We start from the raw sequence: 12,098 nt of genomic DNA on the forward strand, positions 1-12,098 counted from the left end.
CTAGCTCGCTTGCCACTTTTTTTTTCGTTGCATCTGCTCGGTGCGGACGTCGTAAGACACCCGTTTAAGTTCGTCGTTGATCGATTAACTCAGTTTTTTTTTAATTACAGAGGGCAGCTAGCCCTCTGACCGAACACGCCGAGCTACCGTGTCGGCTGGCCACTCGGCTAATCGGCCACTTTCCACAATAGTGAAACTTTCGTGTATATAAAGAACTGCCCAAACTTTAAGAGGCAATGTTTCAAAAACGTGGCCGCGTTGGCATCTACAATTTTAGGGTGTGATAGGTATCTACCCACAATATAAGCAGGCGTGGGAGCTCATAACTCGATGCACCTCCCAGAAGGTCCCCTTGTCAGGGGACAGAAAGGGAGAGAGAGACAGAGAGGGAGAGAGAGAGAGAGAGGTCCATACTGCGCATCTCAAAGGTAATTTAAATTTGTCTGGTGACCGTGGGCACGGCTGCAGTGCAGCTGGGGCGGCGAGAGCGCTGCTTAACTAGCGGCTGTTGGAGATAATTGCGCAGATAGCGCGCTGGGCAGAGCCGCCGCAGCGGACCAGCTCCCCAGCTCCCTGTCCTAGTTGCCGCCGCCACTGCCGTGCCCATGGCCACCAACGCGCCTGAGCGCTGCCGCACGCACAAGTAAGCTTCCCACAACACATTCTTTTTCATCTCTTGCTGCCAGTTTCATTTCTTCAGTTTATCTTAAAACAAATATCTTCTCTACGTTCGTCAATTTGCTGAAGTACTAGTAAAATTAACTTCTTAATGCTGCCAATTTTACCAGGCTTTTATGTAGTGTCTTTATGTAGTACGGATGACACCTTTAGCTGTATTTACAGGTCTTATTTCATTTGCAATCAGTTTCAATGTTACACGAGGGAACTTCAAAAAGTGAGTTACACATTATTTATGTCAGGCCAAGCAACTTTTATTGTATGCTGCACAACACTTCGAAGTGACACATTTCAAAGATAGTGGAGCCATCCACGCCCGCATTAGCATAGTGATTAGCGCAAAAGTTCTACTGTCACCTCTGAAATATGGTGAGAATTCAAATGTAGGAGTCACGGGATGCGGGTCTGTGATGCTGTCCGTATATTGGTTGACTGGTTGATTGATTCGGGGGAGGAAACCAATGCCCGTATGTCTGGGCACAATTACCCACTAATGCGGTCCTACCTAGGTGACAGTTGACAGAAAGAAATTGAAGGGTAGCGGTTTTTAAAGGCAGAGGGGGAAAATGTGCCATGGCTAGTGCTGTGGGGAAGGCCTCTGCGATTGTCTAGGCGGGGAGTAAAGCTACTGGCGGGTTTTTGCCAGTGACGACAGTTCATGCTTGGGTCTTAGGAAATGTTAGTGGAGATGTATTACCGTTGAAGCTGGTCTCCGACGAAATCTTCTGGGTCAGCTGCAGCGTCAACGTACCTGTAACATACCAAGTCGTCATCTGAGTGGTCAGTTTGATTTTAACGAACCGAAATGGCCTGGATTCGATTACGAATGGGTCGGAGATCTTCTCCGCTCGGGGACGAGGTGTTGTGTTGTCCTTACGTTTGTATCGTCACAGCTGACATTCCACTGTTGAGATGGCTGTATGAGCACGTCCCGAAAGCCAATAAACAAACAAAAAAATTATAAAATTGGCCGCTCGTTATGTGGAGTTGTTTCTGTCTTGTGTGTCGGGTTTCCCTGTTAGTCACGTTCTCATTCAAATGAGCAAAAAAATAGGCAAAGTTTGGAATTTTTTTGAGGCAATGAAAAGACATACAAAGGGACTGTCTGGAGGTTATGATTGACCATACTTTGAACTTTATTTTAGATATTTATTTTAAAAAAGCAAAATGGCACCAGTAATTATGGTCTGATCAAGGGCCAGTGAGTCTGAAGTACGCAGACTGAGCACAGTTACCTGAAATCAAAAATGGATAGCATCAGTCGACACTACATTAAATTTATGGAAGCTTATAGCCAATCACAATGAATCAACCTTAAATTTAACGATAATGTGCTAACTCGAACTTGGAGTTCGATTTTTTGGGTTTTTTCACTGTTTATGGCTTTAAAAAATAGTTAATATTAACAAATTTCAAAGATTGTAGATGTAAGTTCTCAAGAAAAGTGTTTACTTTTCGGGGGTCAAAGGGAGATGTAAATAGGTTGAACCGTTTCTATTTTATGCTGCACGCAGTTTTGAAAAATCGCTTCTCGAGAAAAACCGGTTTAAAGCTTAGGGAAAACGTTTATACATATTATCAGTTCAATTTGCATAAACACTACCTTACATGTTATCATATATTTTTAATGTCTCTGAAAACAAATCTGAAGTTAGATTTTCAAAATTAAAAATGGCTAATCCAATATGGCGAACCAAAAATTACGTTTTGACCAAAATTTGACCAAAAAAAGTATTTTCGTTACCTTCGTGTAGTCTGCAATTCCAAGACCGTACACCAAGCCTTCTTCTAACTCTAACTGTTCCTGGAGAGCACTTCCCTCGTTCTTCTTGATGAGAAAAATCAATCTGGCTGAGCTGGATCTTCTGCTTTCGGCAGCCTGCACATGTTGCTTGTCAGGTTTCTCGACGAATGTTTTTGCAAGCCTACTGCAGTATAAATCATTTTGTGAACTTGCGTCACGGCACAAGTTTTCTAGGTGAGCCGGCTGTCTCCGGCTAAGAGCATCCCAGGGCGGCCGTGACACTGCTTCGAACAATCGGCTGTAGAAACTTTTGTAACGCACGAATTAAAAAATCTATTCGTCCCAACATTCCAGGCGCGTATACTTTTCAAAAAATGCAATTAAAATGGGATTTTCGACCATTTTGAATGACAACCTGGCCTTATGCCGTGTAACTGGTTTTATAACGGTGCCAGTCAGGTTTGCTCTAATAGAAAGGATCGCCGATATAGCGTTATTTGCATGGAGGTATAAGGAGGGGAGATGCCATGACGTCACAAACTTGAAGCCGACAGAAACTGAGCTCCGCCATTGCAGTTTGGTCAGAAGACTCGTTTCCCCGTTTATATTCGTGAGATGTGTGGCCTTGTTTACGTTTTATGAAACTGTTTTCTTCTTATTTTATTTCAGATTTCCGATCAATGAAGCTCGTAGGGCTCTGTGGGTTCATATGCTTATTTTTCTTGACAAAGCGCAAACGATGTTTGTATTTACAAATGAAATTTTGTATAAGTGTGTAAACGAGTAAGAAATATCATCCGGTATGTAAACTAGCATAGCTTTCGGGTTCCGCTTTCAGTTTACATCGACACAAATACAGTAAAAGGTGATTTGAGTTTGAAAAGAGCTTTGTACACTGTTATTTTTCATCATTCGAAGTTCGTATCCAAAAGAAACACTTAAGTTAACGAGACCAAATCAGTTGTATTGCTGGGGCAAAAACGCATTAAAAACAAAACGAAAACACCTGAAAAAGCTATTCTGACGTTGTGTTATGCATGTAAACATTGTAACACTCATCATCTGAAATTATTTCGCAGACATAACGTTAAATATGAAGAACACGCAATTCTAACAAAAGCTCTGTCACTGTTTTGACCAATCAAACATGGCGGCCCACCGGCTTCAAACAGACGTACAGCAGACGGCCATAGTGCCATCTCCCCTCCCTATACCTCCATGGTTATTTGTGTGCTCAGTTAACGCCGTATCGGCGAACCTCCGTATTACAGCAAAGTGACACATGTACACGACGTCATTTTTCAACATTGTCACCAAGACTCTGTCTGAAAGTTCTACCAAACGTCTAATTCATCGTCGATAGAAATTCGCTTCTTGGTCACGGAACCATTCGAAAACTTTTGTGTTAACTCCCTCACCGTTAGAAAATATTTTTTCCCCCGGAGGTTCTTTCAGCGTGCCGAAAAGATGGAAATCGCATGGTGCAAGATTAACATCATCCACGTATTTGCTGCCTCCGTCAATTTGCTGGCACCATTTCACTACGTCTGGATACGACATTTAATTTTGTCCTCATATCGCCAGAATTTCGCTGTGTACTTGTGTGCTGTTTAGATGTTTTGTCCATAAGATACATACTGTCTCGCGTACTTCAACTTTGGAGTAAGTTTCCATTTGCCGCACCATTTCAATCGCACACTGTGATGCACCTGTTTTCTGTACCGCAGCAGAACTGTGTCCTTAGGGATTAGGGAAACCGGAACATGTACTTTCTTTATGTGCCACTGTTGTTGCGCAATGCTCTTAGCGTGGGACGACAATGCTTAATTTACTTTTTGAGGTCCCTACGTATTTCACTCTATTCAGGCCCCTGAATATAGTATATCTCTGTCGCAACTGTACAAAATTCAGTATCAAAGTATCTATAGTGCCTTTATAATTAATGATACGTTAACTATACAATTCCGAGTTTGTTTGCGTGGCCATCCTCCGCAGATGGCACACAAATATTTGTTTTGTAAATTAAAAACGCCTGTTCTTGCTGCACTGTATTTTATTTCTTCCAGAAGCGTTTCGCCTTTTCTCACTTTAAGGCGTCTTCAGTGGGATCTAGAATGATGCAATTTTGTTTTGATATGTGTTATTTGTAGATTACAAAACAGTTCACGTCTCATTTTTTATGTAAATAAGCGATTACTTACAGTTATTGGCGTTCTTAAGTTGGCATCTGCGTTTCCTCCCATCTGGTCACATGCTGCAAGTTAAACTACAGTATTTACGAAACATAAACATGTTTTTATGTTCCAAACTTGTTTCCCACTTTCCACAGGGCAAAAAAGATGGAAAGTGGGAAGAAATACGTTGTACCATAATCAGACAACTTACAACATACACTTTGTGATCAAAAGTATCCGGACACCTGGCTGAAAATGACTTACCAGTTCGTGGCGCCCTCCATTGGTAATGCTGGAATTCAGTATGGTGTTGACCCACCTTACGCCTTGATGACAGCTTCCACTCTCGCAGGACCGAGCGAGGTGGCGCAGTGGTTAGCACACTGGACTCGCATTCGGGAGGACGACGGTTCAATCCCGTCTCCGGCCATCCTGATTTAGGTTTTCCGTGATTTCCCTAAATCGCTTCGGGCAAATGCCGGGATGGTTCCTTTGAAAGGGCACGGCCGATTTCCTTCCCCATCCTTCCCTCACCCGAGCTTGCGCTCCGTCTCTAATGACCTCGTTGTCGACGGGACGTTAAACACTAATCTCCTCCTCCTCCTCCACTCTCGCAGGCACAGGTTCAATCAGGTGCTGGAAGGTTTCTTGGGGAATGGCAGCCCATTCTTCACCGACTGCTGCACTGAGGAGTGGTATCGATGTCGGTCGGTGAGGCCTGACATGAAGTCGGCGTTCCGAAACATCCCAAAGGTGATCAATAGGATTCAGGTCATGACTCTGTGCAGGCCAGTCCATTACAGCGATTGTTATGTCGTGTGACCACTCCGCCACAGGTCGTGGGAAGCAAGATTGGTTCAAATGGCTCTGAGCACTATGCGACTTAACTTCTGAGGTCATCGGTCGCCTAGAACTTAGAACTAATTAAACCTAACTAACCTAAGGACATTACACACATCCATGCCCGAGGCAGGATTCGAACCTGCGACCGTAGCAGTCGCGCGGTTCCGGACTGCGCGCCTAGAACCGCTAGACCACCGCGGCCGGCAGGAAGCAAGAAGGTGCTTAAAAAATCAATGCAGCCCTGTGCTGTGATAGTGCCAAGCAAAACAACAAGGGGTGCAAGCTCCCTCCATGAAAACACGACCACACCATAACACCACCCCCTCCGAATTTTATTGTTGGCACTACACACGCTGGCAGATGACGTTCACCTGGCATTCACCATACCCACACCCTGCCACATTGTGTACCGTGATTCGTCACTTCACACAACGTTTTTCCACTGTTCAATCGTCCAATGTTTACGTTCCGTACACCAAGCGAAGCGTCGTTTGCCATTTACCGGCGTGATGTGTGGCTTATGAGCAGCCAGTCGACCATGAAATCCAAGTTTTCTTACCTCCCGCCTAACTGTCATAGTACTTGCAGTGGATCCTGATGCAGTTTGGAATTCCTGTGTGACGGTTTGGATAGATGTCTGCCTATTACACATTGCGACCCTCTTCAACTGTCGGCGGCCTGTCAGTCAACAGACGAGGCCGGCCGGTATGCTTTTGTGCTGTACGTGTCCCTCAACGTTTCCACTCCGCTATCACATCGGAAACAGTGGACCTAGGGATGTTTAGAAGTGTAGAAATATAGCGTACAGACGTATGACAAAAACACCCAATGACTTGAGCACGTTCGAAGTCCGTGATTTCTCCGCCTCGTGATGACTGGGTGTTGTGTGCTGTCCTTAGGTTAGTTAGGTTTAAGTAGTTCTAAGTTCTAGGGGACTGATGACCATAGCAGTTAAGTCACATAGTGCTCAGAGCCATTTGAACCATTTTTTGAAGTCCGTGAGTTTCGCGGAGCGCCATATTCTGCTCTCTCACTATGTATAATGACTACCGAGGTCGCTGATATGGAGTACCTGGCAGTAGGTGGCAGCACAATGCACCTAATATGAAAAACGTATGTTTTGGGGGTGTCCACTTTTGATCACATAGTGTATATTTATCACACTAGATGAGACAGTAAATGCACACATGTATTTCTTGTGCACTTGACACGTTCCACATCATAACGGATACCGTACTGTGCGACTGAGCAATGGAAGACGCAACCACCTGACTAACTAAACGAGGAATTAGATGCACAAGAGGTTATTCAGCAGACCGTTGAACCATACTGGTCTACATCAACCTTATGAGGGGGGGGCTGTAATTCTCTTGTGTCAGTGATATTAAACATTCACAGATTCACAGGGTGTGGCGCGTAACCCGTCCTTTGCATCAGGTCGTACCCGAATGTATCATAAAACAAAAATTTAACGTACAGCCAAGGCAGTTAAATCGTTTAATCATATGGTAAAGACTATCAGTTCAGGGCAGAGTCATTATTCGTACTGTAATACATTAGAACGGCTATTTACGGTGTTCTACTCACTTCGCCTACGTGAGTTAATGTGCGAACTACTAACTGGTGTGGGTACTCCTGCACGCGTGGTAGCCACTGAATAAAGGAGGCATTTATAACTGAGAGAGCCATCGGCCTTGCCGCAGTGGTCACACTGTTTCCAGTCGGGTCACCGAAGTTAAGCGCTATCGGGCTTGGCTAGCAGTTGATGGGTGACCGTCCAGGCTGCCGAGCGCTGTTGGCAAGCGGGCTGCACTCAGCCGTTGTGAGACCAATAGAGGAGCTACTTGACTGAGAAGTAACGGCTCCTGTCACGAAAAGAGAAAACGGCCGGGAGAGCAGTGTGCTGACCACATGCCCCTCCTTATCTGCATCCAGTGACGCCTACCGGCTGAAGATGTCACGGCGGTCGGTCGTTACCCTAGGGCCTTCCGAGACCTGTTCGGACGACGTAGAGAAAGACAGTAATATAATTGACTCACCATTGGCAAAACAGCTCAAACGCTTGTTCCCACGTACGCATAACATGTCCTTGTATGAGTTGTGTCTAAATGTAACACTAGAACAGAAAGTTAAGGTAGCTAAGTATTTATTCGTGCTGCAAAACACTACAAATATAGGGCAGAATCACTGTTTAAATCATAAAAAATTACACTGGCCTATTTACGATCTTTTACTCTATTTCATCAATGTAACTACGTATGCGACCATGTGAAGAATATTTTTTCAAATGATTCAAATGTCTCTGAGCACTATGGGACTTAACATCTGAAGTCATCAGTCCCCTAGAACTTAGAACTACTTAAACCTAACTAACCTAAGGACATCACACACATCCATGCCCGAGGCAGGATTCGAACCAGCGACCGTAGCAGTCGCGCGGTTCCGGACTGAAGCGCCTAGAACCGCTCGGCCACGTGGCCGACTGAAGAATATTTGTAACTCTATACGCGTGGCAGCCATGAATAAAGGAAGTCCTAATATAAACGCTACGAGCACGTCGCGTACACGCCTCCCGACAACGACAACTGGAGGTTCACACGAACAGCAGTGCGGGAGGTTTGTTACTGACAGTGAAACATTCGTATTAATCGTGATGTTTAAAATTATTGGAAGGGACTAGAATCTACTCACATCTATGATATCAGGGATCACGCGAATACCAGCTAATCATCATTATACATGTAACAGACGGTACAAAAAATCTATGTCCGCTATCCTAAATATAACACAGTAAATGAAAATGTAAGTTATAGCAGTTCTATGTGTCAGAAGTAGTTGTGAAGTTAACCATTCTACTTCCTGCATACCTTCTTTCCTGCTTAGAGTGTAGATGGCGGCAGCACATCAACTAGACTATTGAAAGGAACTGTGTTTCTAAGTTGAAGGAGTCATTCCCACTACATACAGATACAGTAACAGCTGTCGTCCCATGATCTATCAGACGATGGATGTACGGGGATTTGAGGTAGTGGTTGTTGAGCGTTTATACGTACCGTTAACTAGGAAAACTTTACTGGATTTTGGAAACGATTATATTTGATGCTCTGCCACGTTCCTGAACTAAACTATATGGTACCAATGTTTGCATCACACACGGAAAACGTTTAACAAAGGTCATTTTGTGCATTCTCAGCAGTCCGCAGCTCGTGATCGTGCAGTAGCGTTCTCGCTTCCCGCGCCCGGGTTCGATTCCCAGCGGGGTCAGGGATTTTCTCTGCCTCGTAATGACTGGGTGTTGTGTGCTGTCCTTAGGTTAGTTAGGTTTAAGTAGTTCTAAGTTCTAGGGGACTGATGACTATAGATGTTAAGTCCCATAGTGCTCAGGGCCATTTGAACCATTCTCAGCTTTGTCACACGATAACAGAAGTTTCTCGGTGTTTCTGCTTTCGTCTTGGGGGAGACAATTTTGGGTAATCTTTCGATAATAAGCATCGATGTGTTACTGACTAAAATGCTTCTTAAAAGTCAGTGAATACTGCATCTACTTGACTCCACACGGTCCACTGCACTCAGAATGCCGTGTGAGAAAAGCATGAATTGTGTTTCAGAGCCGGCCTCTGTGGCCGTGCGGTTCTAGGCGCTTCAGTCTGGAACCGCGCGACCGCTACGGTCGCAGGTACGAATCCTGCCTCGGGCATGGATGTGTGTGATGTCCTTGGGTTAGTTAGGTTTAAGTAGTTCTAGGGGACTGATGACCTCAGATGTTAAGTCCCATAGTGCTCAGAGCGATTTGAACCATTTTGATTCTGTCCGAGATACCTCATTACGTTTGTGCTCATGATATATTATAAGAGACTGAAACAGATGAATGTCAAGGGTATGGGACGGTAATTTTGTGGATCCCTTCTGCTACCCTTCTTGTAGACGGGTGTAATTTATGCTTTCCTACTACTGAGCACAGTTTTTTGTTCGAGTTAAAACTTATTTTGCTTACTAAAGCATATAATTGTCTTCCAGAGTCACCTTTGCGTGTAAATATTATGCTGCATTTAGTTTTTATAATATCACTTATCAATATTGCACAGGACCTTGCTGGAAATGGGATAGCCGCGCGGAGTGGCCGCGCGGTTTGAGGCGTCATGTCACGGATTGCACGGTCCCTTCCGCCGGAGGTTCGAGTCCTCCCTCGGGCATGGGTGTGTGTGTTGTTCTTAGCGTAAGTTAGTTTAAGTAGTGTGTACGTTTAGTGACTGATGACCTCAGCAGTTTGGTCCCTTAGGAATTCAAACACATTTGAACATTTGGAAATGGGATAACTTTGCTAAACTAGAATTTCGTAATTTTCTTCTACTTTTTTCCGTGTTTCTTTTGTGTGTCGCGTTGTTAAAAAGCCAAGAAGCACTAAGACCAAGCTGTGAGGGTGCACTCATGAAAATTATGACGATATCACTCTGCAACTTGCTGTCTCTGAATTGTTAGGGAAAGAGCAGTGGAAAGGCAGCTGAAAGGTATAAACGTCGCTTAGAACCATTGAAAATAACGGGAAGGGCTGCAATTCAAAGACACTATGGCGCCAAATTGAACTGAGCATTGATGAGGATGAAAAGTGTCTCAAATAAGTCATTGACGATTTTACGGAGAGTACGAGGTATCGTTTCTTCGAGCAACGTCCCAAACATTACTCAGTTTACTAGGCATTATGGGTATAACTGACGCTGCTTACAATGAAATCTGGGGAAAATTTCCCTTTTCTGGTGAAATTGTAGAATTTTCTGTGAATTCAGAAATGTGTGAATTTGAAGCTGCTTGTTTTAAGTTTTCAATATTTATATTTACATATCTTTTCAATACGCACGTTTCATAGTTCAGATAAACTTTCTTCTCGTATGAGTTGCTGGTTTCCACATGTTTTAACGCAGCAGGCAATTCTGTCATGTTTATGACGTGGCGTAAAAATGTTTGCTTAAATTGTCACGCTTTCACAAATTATGAAACTAGAGTTAAGACTAATGGCCTATGGCGGTTTTGAAACATTTTCGTATAAATCAGTAACTACAGCAGTTGAAAGGAAGGAAAAAATAGCGAAGTTGTCCCTGTTGAACAGTGGTCGTCAAACTTCTTTGCTTAAGAGCCAATATTGACATTTCAGAGCGACAACTCGGGCCGCGTATGTACCGATCTTATTACACACATCAATAAAAGTTTTGCGTCACCTGGGTTCGGGAACCTGTACAGAAAATTGGAAGAGAGACCAACATAAACATCATTTCCGCTCTTTTTATTGCTCATGAAAACCACAAATTGCATGTTGTACCGCCAGCCAGGGTGTCCGAGCGGTTCTAGGCGCAACGGTGTGGAACCGCGCGATCGCTACAGTCGCAGGTTCGAACCCTGCCTCGGGCATGGATGTGGGTGATGTCCTTAGGTTAGTTAGTTTTAAGTAGTTCTAAGTTCTAGGGGACTGATGACCTCAGAAGTTAAGTCCCATAGTGCTCAGAGACATTTGAACCATGTTGTACCACCAGAGGTACATCGGTGAAGAGAACGTGATGCCAATCCTGAGCGGTCCATTCAGCACGTTGTTGGGCCCATCTCTACCACACTGCATGGCGTCGTGGTTGCAGAGCTGGACCTCACCATGGACGTCGGGAGTGAAGTTGCGCATCATGCAGCCTATTGCGCACAGTCTGAGTTGTAACACGATGTCCTGTGGTTGCAGTAAAAGCATTATTCCAGACTGCTGTACACACCGGTACCTCTAATACCCAGTAGCACGTCCTCTTGCATTGATGCATGCCTGTATTCGTCGTGCCATACTATCCACAAGTTCATCAAGGCACTGTTGGTCCAGACGGTCCCACTACTCAACGGCGATTCGGCGTAGATACCTCAGAGTGGGTGGTGGGTCACGTCGACCATAAACAGCACTTTTCAATCTATCCCAGGCATGTTCGATAGCGTTCATGTCTGGAGAACATGCCGGCACTCTAGTCAAAAAAATGGTTCAAATGGCTCTGAGCACTATGGGACTCAACTGCTGAGGTCATTAGTCCCCTAGAACTTAGAACTAGTTAAACCTAACTAACCTAAGGACATCACAAACATCCATGCCCGAGGCAGGATTCGAACCTGCGACCGTAGCGGTCTTGCGGTTCCAGACTGCAGCGCCTTTAACCGCACGGCCACTTCGGCCGGCGCACTCTAGTCGAGCGATGTCGTTATCCTGAAGGAAGTCAGTCACAAGATGTGTACGATGGAGGCGCGAATTGTCGCCCATGAAGACGAATGCCTCGCCAATATGCTGCCGATGTGGTTGCACTATCGATCGGAGGATGGCATTCACGTATCGTACAGCCGTTACGGCGCCTTCCATGCCCACCAGCGGCGTACTTCGGCCCCACATAATGCCACCCCAAAACAGCAGGGAACCTCCACCTTGCTGCACTCGCTGGACAGTGTGTCTAAGGCGTTCAGACTGACCAGATTTCCTCCGAACACATTGTCTGGTTGAAGGTATATGTGACACTCATCGGTGAAGAGAACGTGATGCCAATCCTGAACGGTCCATTCAGCATGTTGTTGGGCCCATCTCTACCACACTGCATGGCGTCGTGGTTGCAGAGCTGGACCTCACCATGGACGTCGGGAGTGAAGTTGCG

General features: G+C 45.0%; 1 protein-coding gene across 1 annotated transcript in view; it reads left to right on the forward strand.

Annotated features, from left to right (window-relative positions):
* Positions 1-486: 486 nt before the first annotated feature.
* The window catches only part of LOC126248903 (transcription factor 15-like), a 78,683-nt gene continuing 67,071 nt past the window's right edge, over positions 487-12,098 (forward strand). Inside the window, exon 1 of the mRNA XM_049950378.1 lies at positions 487-643. Within this exon, the coding sequence (XP_049806335.1) occupies positions 606-643 (38 nt within the window). The 5' untranslated portion in view covers positions 487-605. The remainder of the gene's footprint in view (positions 644-12,098) is intronic.

This window comes from Schistocerca nitens, chromosome 3 (genome assembly GCF_023898315.1).
Source record: "Schistocerca nitens isolate TAMUIC-IGC-003100 chromosome 3, iqSchNite1.1, whole genome shotgun sequence".
NCBI classification, from domain to species: domain Eukaryota; kingdom Metazoa; phylum Arthropoda; class Insecta; order Orthoptera; family Acrididae; genus Schistocerca; species Schistocerca nitens.